The 17113-nt window shown below is 35.4% G+C and overlaps 1 protein-coding gene across 5 annotated transcripts; it reads left to right on the plus strand.

Moving 5' to 3' along the window:
• The first annotated feature begins 1444 nt into the window (after positions 1 to 1444).
• On the plus strand, positions 1445 to 16626 carry LOC142637170 (uncharacterized). 5 transcript variants are annotated; one of them, XM_075811451.1, is made up of 16 exons: positions 1445 to 1513; positions 2992 to 3084; positions 3227 to 3334; positions 3742 to 3777; positions 4032 to 4142; positions 4339 to 4422; positions 4496 to 4614; positions 5149 to 5250; positions 5899 to 6015; positions 6160 to 6225; positions 12921 to 12987; positions 14188 to 14241; positions 14941 to 15036; positions 15433 to 15459; positions 15562 to 15597; positions 16167 to 16626. In XM_075811451.1, exons 2-16 carry the CDS (start codon positions 3025 to 3027, stop codon positions 16311 to 16313), a joined length of 1230 nt encoding a protein of 409 aa, XP_075667566.1. In that variant the 5' UTR covers positions 1445 to 1513; positions 2992 to 3024; the 3' UTR covers positions 16314 to 16626. The 5 variants fall into 5 exon arrangements, with proteins under 5 accessions (XP_075667566.1, XP_075667563.1, XP_075667567.1 ...); XM_075811448.1 differs by lacking the exon at positions 1445 to 1513 and adding an exon at positions 1671 to 1850; XM_075811450.1 differs by lacking the exon at positions 1445 to 1513 and adding an exon at positions 2251 to 2546.
• The last annotated feature ends 487 nt before the right edge of the window (positions 16627 to 17113 follow it).

A 17113-nucleotide genomic window follows, 5' to 3' on the forward strand; every position in this document is an offset into this window, starting at 1 on the left:
ATGTTTGGTAACGACCTTGAAAATGAGCTTGAGAATGTTTTTTGGTGTTTGGTATGCAAATTTTTATTTTTATTTTTTATATTTCTTGTGTAATTTAAAACATGCGTATTATATAAACTAACTAATGTAATCAATATTAAAAAAAAAACCAAGGATGAATTTGGTTTTCATACTAAAATTTTGACAATAGATACAATAAAAATTAGTTATCAAATTTTCATGATCTCTACTACTCATTTTACTTATATATATGGACAGGAACGTCCCCCCCCCCCCCCCACACACACACACACATATATATATATATATATATATATATATATATATATATATATATATATATATTAACCATTTGTCTATATACATAAAATTGACAGGAGAATACATCTTTAATAAGTACAAAATAACAATAACTTTTCATTGTCTACTCTTTTTGCTAGTACACTAATTGTCTACTATGGTCAACCAAAAGTCTTTAATATTACTCAAAATATGTATTTATATAATGTATCTATATAATATATCATTACTACATAATATCTGCATAATGTATCTATCAACAAAAAAGATTATACTATGTAAAAGTAATTTAGAGCCATATAAGCACTATATTTAAAATTTTCGTCTTTTACTTCATTCATTCATTCTTTCTTCTTATTTATTTTTTATATATATTTTTTAGCACTTTTATGTGCAAAAAAAAAACTTATACATGGAATCCATCAAACCAAAAGTTTCTTAGAGAAAAAAATAAAATCAAGTTTGAAATTCAAAGTAAAGAATTGAGATTTTGGTAAAGAGGAATGAATAATTACCGTTGCAAATATGTTCTCTTTTGCAAGTTGGTAGAGAGGAATGAAATAATTACTAAGCAATGAAGGAAAAAAAATCTACTCAAAGAACTGTGTTATAAAGGGGAAGAGAAATATGGAGAGAGAGTGAGGGAGAGAGATCTATAAAAGAGGAGAGACCAGAGCGAGTGATAGTGAGGGTGTGAGGAAAGAAAAAGAAAAGGGAAAAGAGAAAGAGTGAGAGTGAGAGAGCGTACTGTGAGATAGAGATTGTTTTCCAAATTTTTATTTTGGAAAACAAGCTATAAAAAACAAGCCTTATTTTTATTAGGATTTTCCATTGACTAAAGATAGTTTTCCGTTGACTAGTTTTTTTTTTTGTGCTACCAAACACTGAAAAATATGAAAAACTATCTTTATAGAAAGTTTTCCAGCAAAACAAACAGAGCGGAAGATAACAAAGATGAGTCGGAAGCTTCCAATTAAATTCAAAACAGCCATTTTGAAACCGAGTGTCCAACTATTCGGCCATCCTCACTTTATTTGGGTCAATAATAATTATATATGAAAAAAAAAAAAAAACGAAACAAAGAGAGAAACAAAGCATATAGCACAGGAACAGCGCCATAAGGCAAAAAAAAAAAAATAAAGTTTGAGGTTGGAGTTTCGAGTTTCGAGAGAGACGCAGGTAGTCATAGAGGCACACTCTGACACTGACGCAGGCACAGGCACAGCTGTTGTTATTTGCCGCTGTGCATAATAAAAACATAAACATTATTAAAAACAACATAGGATTGAGATCCCGCTTTTCTCTATATAACAACACACTCTGTTTGTCTTTTTTTTTTTTTTTTTTTTTTTGATAGGTTAAGTCACTCTGTTTGTCTTTGTATAATACCGTTCATATTCATTTTGTGTCGTTTTTGGTTTCTCTGTTTACAACTTAGCAGTGGTCGGCGAGGCATAAAAATAAAACACAGTTACATGTACCCCCTTTCCAATTCCAATTTCAATCTCTCTCTCTCTTTGTTGTTTAATCAGACGGCCAGCATCTTCAAGGTTTGTGATCTAATGTTAATCTCCTCTACTCATTTTCTAGCTGTTTCGGTTCTGGGCCTCACTCACAATTAACAACAAGATCCACATGAACCTGTTTAATCAAATTAAAAAGGGTGTGCCTTTTTTTATTTATTAGAAATGTTGTAGCTGGGACTCTTAAACCTTTTTATTTAATTTATTTTTTAAATAACTGAAAATCTCAACCATGCTGTTATTTCTTGAGGTTTGGGTTTTTTTTTTTTTTAGCTAGATTTTGCTTCTTCTAATAAATCGGGACAAAGAAAGTGTCAGACTTTCAGTTATTAGATCTAATGGAATTGGTCAAAAAAATCGTTTTTTGTTTTTTTTTTTTTTTTTTTCCATTCTCTCTGCTGATTTGTTACAGCCCCTTTTTTCCAGGGAGAGAGTAAATTTCTCTTTGTTTGTTTTTTTTTTGTTGTTGTTTTTTTTGCATTTTTCTAAGGAAAAGAAAATTTGCGGGAATTTTTTTAACTCCAGGGGGGTTGTTCACGTCATTTCTTTTCCAGATTGGCTTCTATTTGTGTGTGTGCGTGTGTTTTTTTGGATGGTTTAGGTGCAGATTATTTGTTGTGGTGGTTTTTTTTTTTTGTTGGATTATTAATAGGATATGAAGCTTTGTTAATTTGGTTGGTTTTGGATTTATGGGGTTTGGATTTCACATCAGCAGCATTCTGGGTATGTTTTGTTTTTATCTTTTACTAGTTTTCCTACTAACACAGAATCTCTCTTTTCTACATTCTTGCACACGCGTTGGTGCACAGATACAACAATTGCATTTTATGCATGCACTCTATAAGATTTTAGTGGAGTTTTCTGGGTCATGTTTGGCTTCTGATAAAACTAAACTTAAACTAAAAGTAAGGAATAATATTGTGAACTTTGATTTATTTAATTTTGTTGTTTGGTTTTGGGGTTAGAAAGAAAAAGGAGGGAAAATCAACAAGCTGAATGGTTAAGGCCATGGTCGACTGGGAATTTGGTTTGTTGATTTGGCATTCGACTATTTTATACTTCTATCTGTTTTATCTCCTTCAAATATGGGAGTTTCCTGGAGTTATTATTGGCATTTTCTTGGGATCACTTCTGATACTAGTCTCTCCGTCATATGCTTTCATTGCAGTTTTATGAGAACTAAGTAGAAGCTTGGTCGTCTATGAAGTCATTGAAGTCATGGAAATGGCTTTTTAAGAAACGGAATGCCTTGTCTGATGGGGTATGGCTTTCTTCTTGTCTTTGCTTCTTATAATTAAAAAATTGATAGTAGTTTGGAAGACAGAGGTTTATAAGAACCTGTCTCATGTTTTAGGAATAAGATTGATGTTTTTAGAGCTCTTAAAGTTATGATGCTTGTGTAGGGAAAATGTGGGTTCAAGATGAAGCAGCTGCCGTTTATGGGAGTTGTGTGTACAGTTACGTTGTTCATTGTGTATAGAATCACAAATTATCAGTATCAGCAGACAGAGGTACCGTGAACCCGTCAGTTAGATGTCTAGTTGCTGACCCTCTCCTGGTCAAATTCAGCTTGTTTAATACTTTTTTTTATTCACTAATTCACATGATAACATTCTTGCATTTGAGTGCTTCAATGAAAAAATGCCTAGAAATAAATAAACCAAAACTATATACTTATTAATTTGAGTTTGAATTTTACCCATAATATTCATTTTGCAAACTGTGCTAATGTTTAGCTATTGGCTGTTGCTAGTTGGCTATCCATAACTTCTTTTTGTTGGTAGATCAATAGGGCTTGCAAAATCTTCATTCTTATATTTGATTTCTCCATTCCCTTTTTACTTTATAGTGATTCTTAAGTTAATCTTTTGTTATTGTCCTAATTATTTGTCTGCTGACGTTTTCCTCTCTTTATCAGATGGAAGGAAAATTTATTCCTTTTGACACCATTAAGGTAAGAACTATAGTATTAGCATTTACCTTGTCAAGTTTGTTATTCATTTATTTGCTTGTTTGCCCATAAACCTTTTTAGTTGGAACCTCAGTAGTTATTGTTAATTACATTTAATTCGTCAACCTTGATTTATAAATTATTGGAATTGCCAAGCTGATTTAATACTTGCATGGGTTGGATGAGTTATATTGGAATATGGATGTATGTTCTGCATCTTGATGATCATTCTACCGTGTTTTGATGTTCTTTTCTAGGAATCTCATTTGGGATCCAGAAGTTTGGGTGGTTTGCCTCATGGTATAATTCAAGCTAGGTCAGATTTGGAGTTAAGGCCTCTATGGTCAACAAGTAGTTCACGGTCAAAGGTTAGATTCTGATCCTATGATAACATTGGTTTCCAAACTTCTTTCAAAAATGTGTGCTTACTTTTCTGGCTATAGAAAAACTGTTGGATGATATTAGAATATTAGTAGACTTGTTAGTCTTGTTGCAAGATGTGTTACTAATGCAAAAGAATCAGATAATTATTTCTAGTGACATGTGGTGGCCATGGAATTACAGGAAAATGGTTATAGAAGTCGTAACTTGCTGGCAATGCCAGTTGGTATTAAGCAAAAGCGTAATGTCAATGCTATTGTGCAGAAGGTAATACATTTTCTCTTTTTGATATTAATACTGCTATCCAGTGAAATTCTATACCTAATTTCATTAAATTCAGTTTCTTCCAGAGAATTTTACTATTATTTTATTCCATTATGATGGCAAATTGGATGGGTGGTGGGATCTTGACTGGAATAATAAGGCGATACACATAGTTGCTCAGAATCAAACAAAGTGGTAAGCTGGAATTGTAACATATATTGTGGCTTTAATTTTTAGTTATTGGATATTTTTATCTTCTGTTGGATGAGATTTTGTAACAAAATATTTTAATTATAGATCTTCTAACGAGCCAGGATTCAATTTAACACATAATTTCTCTAGGAAAATAAATCCGTTAGGTTTTGTGAGCAATGCAGGAGTTTGAACAACAGGTTTTGTACAGTTGGCGGTCTAGATGACGCAACCCGCAACTCAACAGTTGGGACTGGTTTTGAAAGAGAATGCATTAAGCAACCAACTTGTGATATATATATATATTACTTTTTATTATAATTTAAATTGTTGTCTTTATTCCTTAAATTTAACAGCCGGATAACTTATTACTGTGGGGGATGGACTGTGACTTGGATTATCTAATGAATATGAATATAAAATTGGTTCCTAGGTGAACTTATCAATTTGCAAGTCCTACTATTGCCGTCGGTTAATGTGTGTTAATGCTATTCCTGCCTTATTTGTTGGTTTTTCTTATTTTTCCCCTCTTTTCAGGTGGTTTGCAAAGCGCTTTCTACATCCAGATGTTGTGTCAATTTATGATTACATATTTCTTTGGGATGAAGATTTGGGGGTTGATAATTTTAACCCAGAAAGGTACACTACATGGGCTTGTAGGGCATTTTTTGAAGTTGCATGCCTCTGTAATTCAAGTGTTGTTTAGATAATTAAGTCAAACTAAGTGTAATGGTTATTATTGTGATAGTATATGACCTGCATAATTATGGTTCAAGTTAAAAGTAAAGATCTTGGTGGGTAGGACTTTTAGTTTGTAAGGGTATTTTCTGAAGGGTATTTTCAACTGTAGTTGATCTGATCTTATGTATAGTTAAAACTACACTAAGGCTTGTTTAGTATATATTTGGTTATATCTACTTCCAAATTTCTCTCATATATTTTTGCAACCCATGAAAGATGCCTTCTTGAATTAAAAATTTTAGTATCTGATTGTTTTACCATTCGATTTCTCTAGTTCTCTTTACTATACAAGGAAGGAAATCAACTGTCTGATTTTCAATTCATTGCAGTTATTTTGCTCCTACTAAACCCTATAAACGTATGATAATAAGTTATTACTTGGGCTAGTTGATTACTTTAAGTAATGTTGCTTATTAATCCATTTTTTCTTTGGGCAGTTTCAAAGAAGGGTTTTGTGTGTGTGTGTGTATTCTTGGTTTCTAGTTGTGATCAATTAGGCTTTATCTCTTCATAGAGAACAATTTGATTTTGTCTTTTATTTTCCAGATACCTGGATATTGTGAAAAGAGAAGGACTGGAGATATCTCAGCCAGCTTTGGACCCAAATTCAACAGATATACATCATAGAATTACTATTCGTGCTAGGACAAAGAAGTTTCATAGGTAAATGGTGTGATCTTTTTAAGAATTATCCATAGGAATCTACATCCTAATCCATTGTTACGCCTCTGAGCTTTTTTAATGAATTAACCTGTATAAAAAAAAGGGATCTAGTGATCTACATCCTAATCCTTGTAATGCTTACAGGAGAGTCTATGACAGCAGAGGCAGCGTGAAATGTTCAGATGCCAGTGAGGGGCCACCATGCACTGGGTAAGTTATCATATTGGTACATTTATCTTTTCTACACGTTGCTTAATCTGAAATTTGTTAATTTATTTTAATTTTCCTTTCCATCACCAAAGAAGTAATAAATAGGGTTGATATCCATAGTACCTTGTAATTATATTTTTATATCAGAAAAAAGGAACTTCAGATTACATTGAACATCTCCTTGTTGGATAAATTTGGGTTGAAATGAAATGCAATAATTGATTAATTTGGTAAGTACTTGTTCAATGAATGGGGCTTATTGATACAAACCCATAGGTAGAACTAACCCTTGAAAACTGGCTTGCAAGGAGAGGATGACGAGAAGCTTATACTCATGGTTAAGCATACACTTAATCCATGTGGGATATCAGAATTATAACACTTTTCAATCCTAATTTACAGTTATGTTTTAGAGGTCATTGGAGGTAGTATTAAGGCACTTAGTTTTTTTTTTTTTATAGGTAATAGATATCTTCATTAAGAAAATTACGTCATGTTCACGATGATGAACATAATGTACTAGAAACAAACACAATCAAATCAAACAGAGATAGAATGCACGAAATCAAAAATGGAAATACATTGTGTTAAACCCTAAGTACGAGACCGCCCAAACGAAGTCCCAACTAGCAAAGACTTCAAAAAATCCACAGTTTCTCAATGTCCTCAAAAGTGCGGGTATTTCGTTCCCTCCAAATTAGCCACATTAAACAGGCTAGAACCATATTCCAGATTGAAGAAGTGCGTAACCCCAAATAATTCTCCCATGCAAAAAGAAGAGAAACAACTGTCCTTGGCATCACCCATTACAAACCAAACATAAAAAACACTTCACTCCATAAGGCGTGTGCAAACTTGCAATGAAGTAAAAGATGATCTACTATTTCTCCATCGCAACGGCACAAGCAACACCAATTAACCAAAGACAAGTTCCTATCTACAAGGTTGTCAATGGTAAGAATACTATCTCGAGTTGCAGTCCATAAAAAAAAAGACACTCTTTTAGGTACCCTACTACTACAAATACATTTCCACGGGAAAGGGAAGGTAGGAGGAGCAGATAATGAATTATAGAAAGAGTGCACATCAAAAACACCATTTGGGGTTAACTTCCAAAACAAACTATCAGTCCCCTCATCCCTAGGCATTTTGGAATAAAGAAGCTCGTAAAAGCAAACACTCTCTCCTCCTCCCAATCATCAAGAGTGCTATGGAATTTAATATTCCAACTCCTACTACCACCATCTGGTGAAATACTAATCAACTCAGAAATCTAAGCTTCTTTACCTTTAGCATGAGAGAAAAAATCAAGGTAAAGATCCTTTAAGGGAATGTGCCCAGACCAAAGATCATACCAAAATCGAATACAAAGACCCTCTTCTGCCACATACAACACATGACCAAAGAAATTCTCTGCACCTTTCCTAATATTCTTCCACATTCCACATCCCTGACCACCTCTACTAAGTGCACCAACCTCCACTAGACTCTCCACTTGGTAGCTATAACCTAATGCCATAAATGATTGGTTTCACTTCCAAAATGCCATAACCATTTTCCATGCAGGGCTTGATTAAACAACCCAAACCTCCTTATCCTCAAACCTCCTGTTTCAACTAGCCAACACACCTTATTCCAAGCAATATGTGGATATTTGAAAGCTTCCTCAGAACTCCCCCATAGGAAATTTCTCTGTATCCTTTCTAATCTATCTGCCACAGCTTTCTAATCTATCTGCCTCAGCTGGAGGGATAGTAAACAAGGATAAGAAATAGGTGGGAAGGCTTGAAAGGGTACTTTTTAATAAAGTTAATCTATCCCCTATCAACAATGTTTCCAACTAGAAAGCTTCTTCTCCATTTTTTCTATAATAGGATTCCAAATTGATAGATCCTTAAAATGAGCTCCAAGAGGCATACCCAAGTAAATTATGGGCAGCCTACCAACATTGCGACCTAAGACACCAGCCAGAGTATCCAAACTCCCTACCACCCCCACTGGAACAATCTCACTCTTACCAAGATTAACTTTCAAGCTTGTGATAGCCTCAAAGAAAATCATCACCATCCGAATATATAAAAGTTGTTCCCTAGTTGCATCACAAAAAAGGATAATGTCATCAGCAAAAAGAAGATGAGAGATATGCAAACCTCCTTGTGAATGGGAATTTGCTTGAAAACCCCTAATAAAGCCCTATAAGTATCCAACACATAACGAAGCCTATGTGCCAACACTTTTGACAGCAGCTTATACAAACTATCCACAAGGCTAATAGGACGATAGCCCTTAATGTTAATAGCATACATCTTCTTAGGAATCAGACACAAGAAAGTGGCATTAAGGGATTTTTCAAAGATGCAAGTTCTATGAAAATCCACAAAAAAAGCCATTCATAACATCTTCTTCTACCGCGCTCCCAACACTTTTGGAAAAAACCCATAGTAAAACCATCTGGCCTAGGTGCCTTATCACCTTGAGCCTCCTTTAAAATTGCAAGAACCTCCTCCTTATCAAACTCTCTCTCTAAAGATAGTCTCTTAGATTCATCCAAGCAAGCAAATTCCAGGCCATCAATAGTAGGTCTCCAAGATTCAGGCTCTTGATATAGATTCTTATAAAATTCCACCACTTGAGCTTGAACTATCATCCTCATAAAGCACAGCCTCAACCTTCATTCCCCTAATTTGATTGGTTTGCCTGTGTGAGTTAGCCAACCTATGGAAAAACCGAGTACTATTATCCCCCTCTTTTATGAACAAGGCCTTGGATTTTTTTGCCTCCAAGAAATTTCCTCCAAAGAAGCTAAATGCTTGATATCAGCTTTGATCACAGTTCTTCTAGATCTATCTTCTAGAGACAAAACTTGCAGCTTTTCTCTCATATCAAGCTCCAACAACTCAATCAAAAGACATTTCTTTCTAAAAGCCACATCCTGAAACACATGCTTATTCCAATGCTTCAAATCACCTTTCAAAGCCTTTAATTTACAAGCTAAAACATAACTTGGAGGCCCCACAAAGTGATAACCCCTCCACCACTGCCGAACTCGATCCACAAAACCCTCCACTTTCAGCCACATATTTTCAAATTTAAAAGCACTCTTCCCCCTCAACATACCTTCTGCCTCCGCTAAAATAGGACAATGATCCCTGAGGACGAGACTTCTATGTCACATCCAAAAAATGATCCTCCCAGTCAGCTGAAATCAGAGCCCTATCAATTTTGGACATGGAAGGATTAGTAGAATCATGAAACCAGGTGTAATCACCTCCCTCCAAAGGCAGATCAACTAGATTGTGTTTCTCAATAAAGTTAGAGAATTTAAACACGGCTAAGCTAAAAGAGTTACAACCAAGCCTCTCTACCAGATATCTGATGATGTTAAAATCACCAATCAAACACCAAGCTGAACTCCACTGCAATCTTATAGAATCAAGTTCCACCCACACATCATTCCTAGTACTGTCATCTGCCTCTCTACCAGATATCTGATGATGTTAAAATCACCAATCAAACACCAAGCTGAACTCCACTGCAATCTTATAGAATCAAGTTCCACCCACGCATCATTCCTAGTACTGTCATCTGATGGACCCACACATCATTCCTAGTACTGTCATCTGATGGACCGTACACCCCCAAACACACCCATTCAAAACCGTCTACCACTCCCTTCAACAAAACAGAAACAGAGAATCTACCAACAAAATGATCGACTTTCTCAAACAACTTCCTATCCCATGCCAGCCAAATACCCCTAGCAGTGTGAATTGCATCGAAAACTGCCCAATCTACAAATGGGCTGCCCCATAAACTTTTCGCAACGGTAGAGTTTGTACTGTCCAATTTGGTTTCTTGTAAACAAATAACATCACCCTCTTGTAAACAAATAACATCACCCTTCCACTCCTTAAGCAAAATTTTCACAATAACCCTCTTATGAAAATTATTTAAACCCCTCACATTCCAAGATAGGATTTTCAAATTCATGGATACTGATTTGAGCCCAACCCAATGGATTTCAAACCTTTAGAGTTTGTACCAGCCTTCTTATCATAATTAATGGAAGAGACTAAACTCCTTAATTCCCTCATACCTTCCTTACTTTTGTTCCGTCTTACTAGAATTGACAACTGCAATTTTTTCTTCCCAAACTTTCTCCAGTTTTGTGAAAAAAACAATGCACTGACTTTCACAAGAGTCAATAGAAAAACCCACATACTTGCCAAAACCCTTGATCATCCTTTTCACCCAAACCGATGGCTCTAAAACCTCCTCCGGAAAACCATCATTTGTTGCACACTCCACTGCAAACAAAACCAAAGCTTCATTGGGATTCCACTGAGCTAAAGGACCTCCTTCCCAGGAATGACAATCCTCCTCTCCAAAACCCAAAGTCTCTAACTCCCCACTTGGGTCAGAACCAAAGCATCAAGAGGAGAAAAAGGATTAGGACCCATTAAATTATTGCATCGAAGCATGTCAACCAACTCCTCACCCACAGATTTTGCCAGAGAAACAACATCAACACTTGGATTATCTTCAGACAGAGAGGGAACTTTAAGCTCAACCTGCCATTAGACATCGGAAACCAGACCAGAGGTTGCATTGGCCCTCGGTGGCCCCTCTGAAACCATACCCACAAGATTCCCGACACTTGGTGTCACCTCTTGAACCAAAACCAGACCCTTACCATTACTGGTGCTCATTGGCTCACTCAAAGGCAGATCCACAAGCTTATCGGCACATGTAGACCCCTTCGAACCCTTGCCCAAGGCTATCGCTGCACTCAGAATGCCCTTCGACACCTTCGCCTGATCACTTGACCCTTCACCCACCTCCCACGAGTTAGAATTGAACCCATTGGACCCCAAAACCTCATCCACTTGATGAGCTATTGAAACAGAGCTCACGGGTTGGATTGGGCTTGAAACTCTGGGATAGGCCCACTCAAAATGACAAGACTCATGGGTTGTGGGCTTACTATTTCTTGTTCCACTCTGGGCTTAACTTTCTCAGCCCAAACCACTTTACGCTTTTCAGCACCTGCCAAATCAGCTGATATTTTGAATAAAAAATGGGCTTGAGTCCATTTAACTTTAAAAGCATGTGTAGGCCGGCCAGAATTAAAAAGAGCAGATTCATTTTGACTTCTTTTAAAAATCAAATCTCCCAAATCTCTCCTTCTGTTTGAAATTACCGGTTAATTTTGGAAACTGCTTCTCAAAATTTAAACCTCTTCCTGATTCTGTGTTTTTCTCATTAATATTTTGCCAACCTTTAGGCCTTAGATTGCCGGTGGAATTAAAGCTCACCCCACCACCAGCCACTGCCTCTTTCCCTGGCCTAGAAGTAGTTTTTCCCAAGAAATACTCATGTAAATGCAAATGAAGAAGAGCCCAACCAGCCTTCTTAACACCCTCCAGAACTTGCAAGCAGCCTGTCTTGTTCCATTACAATATTCAGAGATTTCCACAAACAAGCCACCCTTATTTGATCTACCGGTAATCTCCAAATTCTTAGAGTTCTCCCTAAAAATGTTTTTTCCTAAAATCCCAATGGCTTAATTCGGATAAGCATGCAATAATCCAGTCCAAGCCAAAACGACCCATACGAATAGAACCATGAAAGATACCCCGGCATTTTGTAATGGAAAAAGAATCAAATCTGTCACCATCAACAACCAAAGAAGAAGTTTTTGAATCTATCCGAAAAACATGTGAGGGGTAGAGAATGAGTAGGAAGCTTTGTAGATAGGGGCGATGAGTGGTTGGATACAGAGGGATTGGTGGGGGGTGGTGGCGGGTTAGTGTCTGAAAGGTGTTGAATGTTCTTAACAGTTGTGGAGATAGGACATGGTTGTTGGGATTGGCCAAATGGATTTGGCCAAAAGAAAGGGGCATAAGGAAATTGGGGTGGCAAGGCTGGGAAGGAGAAGGGGGGGGGGGGGTAAGGTGGGTATGAAAATGGATGGGGCAGTGATGGTGGTGGAAGGGGGGAGGGAGAGAGGTGGGGGGGGGGGGTTTCTTCTTGTATACAGAATACACGAATTTTAGGCACTAAGTTATGCTTTACCTTTAGCAGTTCCTGTATATAAGGTTCTTAATGTGGATCTTACATACGCAATATTTGCATAAAGCCTAAGATCAATGTCAATTTTGGCAATCTGATTATCTCATTCTACTTTCATAAAATTGAATGTGTGTGTGTGTGTGAGAGAGAGAGAGAGGGAGAGAGAGGACCATTGTTCCAAATGTTTTGAGTAGAGAGACCGAGTGTCCCTATTAGATTTTCCAGATTCGTTGAGCTAGATAAATACAATTGCCAAAGGGCTTCTCCTTCTGAAAAACCCACTTCTTTGATGGTGTTAGACAATAATAGATTTTCCACATGTCAATCTTTTATTAGTTGTTCCTATATACATTTTTTCAAAATAAATAAGTTTTTCCTCAATGCCTTTTTTATAATTTAACTAATTTAAGTACATCTCTTGAGGTTCAGAAAGGAGAAATCTAATCCGCTTTGTCATAGTTACGGACAACATGTTTAAGCTTAGAAGCTATCTTTGGGTTCAAGTCTGTTAAAAATCTACTTATCAAAAAAAAAAAGTCTGTTAAAAATCTCAAACCAGCATCTTCTGTTTAACTTAATGGGGTGAGAAGAGCTCCTATTTTGATTGTCTATATTTACTGTAGATTTGTTGAAGGCATGGCTCCGGTGTTTTCAAGATCTGCTTGGCATTGCACGTGGCATCTTATACAGGTAGCATATACTAATCTATTCAGAAATACTATAACTTAAGCTTAGCATCTTTGAAAAATTATTCAAGAAAATACAGAAAAAAAAAAAATTATTCAAGAAAATGTGGTTTATGTTTCAAGCTTTCAGCATGTAATGTACTTGTATTACCCTTTTAACTTTACATTTAAAGTAGAATCTTACACTCCACCGTCCTTAATGTAGGAAAGATTTGATTTTAGGTCTTTAGTTTAACACCAAGAGGTTTTAGCAACTAAACCTGCTATTGTAATTCCTTAATTGTATACAATTTAATCTATCAAACTATCATTTATTAAAAAAAAAAAGGGGATCAATCCATCGAACTGCATTTGGTTGAAAGTGTCCCATGTGTTAAGGCATTTTTATTAGAAATTTGATTACTTGGATGAGGTAAATAGCAGTGATAATGCTTGAGAGCTTATTAATGGTTAATTGGTACAGAACAAGTGTACCTTGCACACACACACATTAATCCTCAGTTATGGCATAATAGTTGAATTTTTATGCTGATCAGCATTCTTAATTTTGGGGATATATGCACTGTTTGTTCGTAAAGTTTCACCAATATGTAATTTCTTCTCTAGTGTATGTCATTTAGTAGATTCTAGGGTTCTGGACTGAAGGCTTCAGATTTTATTTGGAGTTTTATTAAGCCTTGTACTACATCATTTTGCTTCTCCTTGTTGAATATTGTATACTTTCACTTTCAAACTGACTACTATCATATGTTCATGAATGATGGTACTTATTTCCATGTCATGTTTGTTTTGCATATATTAGTTAGTTTTCAGATGATTTATAGCCATTTGAATTTATCAATGTGGATACTTGTAGCACATTGACTTGGTCTTGGAGGTGATGTGATTGTGAAAGATCTCACAGCCTCATCCTCTTGAGAGAAGATGACCTTTGTTAATTGGTAGTTTAGGTTGACACTAAATTACAGTTTGTTTGTTTGTTTTTTATTTTTATTTTTAAGCTTTAGGTTTTCATTTGCTGTTTAATAAGGTGAATCTATTTGTTGTTGATTTAAAAAAAAAACATTTAAATTTTTTTTAATTTATGCCTTTCGGTGTGGTCATCTATATTGTGTGAGCAGCACTACCACAGAAAGTTCCAGTTTTTTCGGTATAATTATAATAAACTGATCACAGAGTTGCATTTTTTTCTTTTCTTTTTCAGAATGATCTTGTCCATGGATGGGGAATGGACATGAAACTTGGGTATTGTGCACAGGTGAGATTAACTTATATTCTGTGTGCACAAAGTTTAAGGCCTCTGATATGATGAATTTTTCCCCGTTAATTTCCTCAATTTCAAACTGTAATCAATTACTTATATTCTGTTAGCTAAAATTCAGCAGTTTTAGTGTCTTAGTCTGTTTTTCACTACTAGTGATTGCTATTATTAGACTACTTCATACTCCAAATCCATGTATGAAGAACAAATGTGCTTCCCCTGCCCCCCCCAGAAATCTCCATCCACCTTTAATAGGTATCTTACTATCTTGCATTAACCACTGCTATAAAAGCCTGATGATGATACAGTTGACTGTTGTATGTATGTTTCTTGCTTTTTAGAATATGAGAAAAACCTTGTGGTAATAAAATTGTGGTCAATATAGAAGAGATTTTTTTTATTATTACTATTAAAAGCAAAATGAATAAAAATAACCAGTGTCAGCCTCTTCCCATTTCTCTTTCATCTTTGAGTTGAGAGTCAGTTTTCTGTTTGCTGATGTTATCTGAATGATATATGTGAAGAGGTTTAACCAGCTGGTGTCAAGCCTATTTTACATATGTGCTCAATGACTTATTATCCTTTTTTGTTTCTTTTTTTCCCCTTCTCCCTCTACCATGCTAGGGACATTAAAATTGTTCACTACATAACATGTTGCATTAGCCATGGATAATGTGTAAATATGGCATTTTACAGGGGGACCGCACTAGGAAAGTGGGAGTTGTTGATAGTGAATACATTGTTCATAAGGGCATACAAACTTTGGGTGGGAGTGGACTGCCTGCGAAAAAGGTCTTGCTTTGCCTTTTCTCCCATTTTCTTGTTGCTAGTTCTTTACTTTTGAAACAAAAAAATTCAAGTATTTCTGTTTCCAAAAAAGAAAGACAACAGCATGTCTAAAAATTTGCAAGTTGGTTTGTTAAGTTTTTTCATTCAATGGGCTGGCACATGACTAGAATGGAAGTTTTTGGTAATTGGCTATTAGATGAACTAAATCTGTTTACGGCTTTAAACGATAAATGAGGGGTGTAACTGTTTTCAGTGTGGTCTTGTAAACTTGTGCATATTTATTTTTCCCAAGTAATTAAATTAGTTTAATGACCGAAAATTATCATATTTTTTCTGTTATTGTTTTAGTAGTTGTGCTCTTCTTCTTTCATCATTATAAACACTTCTTTCCTTTTTCAGCCCTCAAACCCTGAGGAGTTGACTAAGGTAAGGTTTATTTCCTTAAAAGCAACTCATCACTTCTCTTCATCCATATATTTAGACTTAAATTTTGTCTTTTTTGTGCTGATTTTCCATCTTGATTTTCAGAGACATGGTGCTACAGCTTTTGATGTGCGAACAGAGGTGAGAATTGTGGAACTAAAATCTACTTATATACAACTACGGCCATAAGTTACCTCCCTGCCTTGCATATGTATCCAGTTTGCAGGCAGAACAACAAAAATAATTGACTTAACTGATGGCCGAGGCATAATCTGGACTAGGATTCTATTCCCATGGTTTAATGTGATTAGTTTATTTGCCATGACCTTCCTGTTTTTATTTTTACTTTAATCATAAGCTAACTTTGCAAGTCATGAATAAGAAATAATGAGATATGAGGTTTCAACATGGTGCACTCCATGATTCTTAAGCAGGTGTTGCAACTGGATTGTATTTTCTCTAGACGTCACTTGGATTATCAAAATATTATCTTATACTTTGGTAACAAGTATGCTTGTGTGTGTGTGTCTGTGTGTGATAGGGGGAGAGAAAATGTGCTACTTGTTTAAATTTGAAGTCCAAAAGTATGTTCATCAAGCATGTGGTTTGCATTTGGATATTATTTAATCAAAATGACATTAGGCAGAATTTCTTTTTCTACTGTAATCAAACGAACTTATTGATTTTCACATGCATGATGGATTAAGCAGATTAGGAGGCAATCAACGTGGGAGCTTCAAATGTTTAAAGAGCGATGGAATCAAGCTGTTGAGGAGGATAAGAACTGGGTGGATCCATTTAAACAAGATAAAAAACGCCGCAGAAGAAAACGCGAACACCGAGTTTTTAATTTCTAACCTTTGCCAAGACGCTGGGATATCTTTAGTTTGGCTTAGTTCACACACATCCACTCTCAAACTATACATCTATACATCGTAATTTAGTTCGTCTAGCATTTATTGAATTTTCATATTTGTTTCATTATTTAAGGAACCACAATATTTGCTCTTACAGTTCAGATGTTCTCTACTTAGTAGCTGGTTCTTTTTTGTTTTCGGTATTCAAAGATTTGGTGTAAATGTAATTAAAGGTAATGCTTACCTCCAGTACTTTAACTGGAATTTTTTTTTTTAATGAAAAACTACTACATCATCCACTTACTAAATAAAATGTGAAGATTAAAATTCACTATCACTTGCCATTGTGTATTTAAAACAAAAAGTGATCTCCAATTGAAAAAAAAGAGATCTCCAATGTGAAGAGTTGACATTTCTGGGACGATTCAAACAATACATCTCGTGGTCTTTTCATTGTCGCACAGTGCTATATAATTGCAATTATATCGCAATAAGATTTGGCAATACGGTAATGAGATAATAGAGGGACTGGCTCGCTGGCATTAAACTTAAAAATTGTCATGTTATAATTCTCAATGAAATAAATTTCTTGTGAGTGCATTAGTTCATGAAAATTAAAAAGTGAGCTTCTATTAACAGCTCTAGTTTCAATGTCTACATAGCTAACAGAATAAAAATGACAAATTTTTAACTTTTTTTTTTTTTCTATACTTTGGATGATTCGAGGTCTTAACCGGTCACTCAATTTAAAAATGTTTAATTTCCCTTGAAAGTTATTAATATTAGAATTTACAATATAT

The sequence above is a fragment of the Castanea sativa genome, chromosome 5, assembly GCF_040712315.1.
Source record: "Castanea sativa cultivar Marrone di Chiusa Pesio chromosome 5, ASM4071231v1".
Classification (NCBI taxonomy): Eukaryota; Viridiplantae; Streptophyta; class Magnoliopsida; order Fagales; family Fagaceae; genus Castanea; species Castanea sativa.

Coding starts and splice junctions, on each gene's coding strand:
- LOC142637170 (XM_075811451.1), top strand. CDS start 3,025: ATGAAGTCATTGAAGTCATGGAAATGGCTTTTTAAGAAACGGAATGCC. Junction 4,143..4,338: donor CAAGTAGTTCACGGTCAAAG/GTTAGATTCTGA, acceptor ATGGAATTACAG/GAAAATGGTTATAGAAGTCG. Junction 4,615..5,148: donor GCTCAGAATCAAACAAAGTG/GTAAGCTGGAAT, acceptor CCCTCTTTTCAG/GTGGTTTGCAAAGCGCTTTC.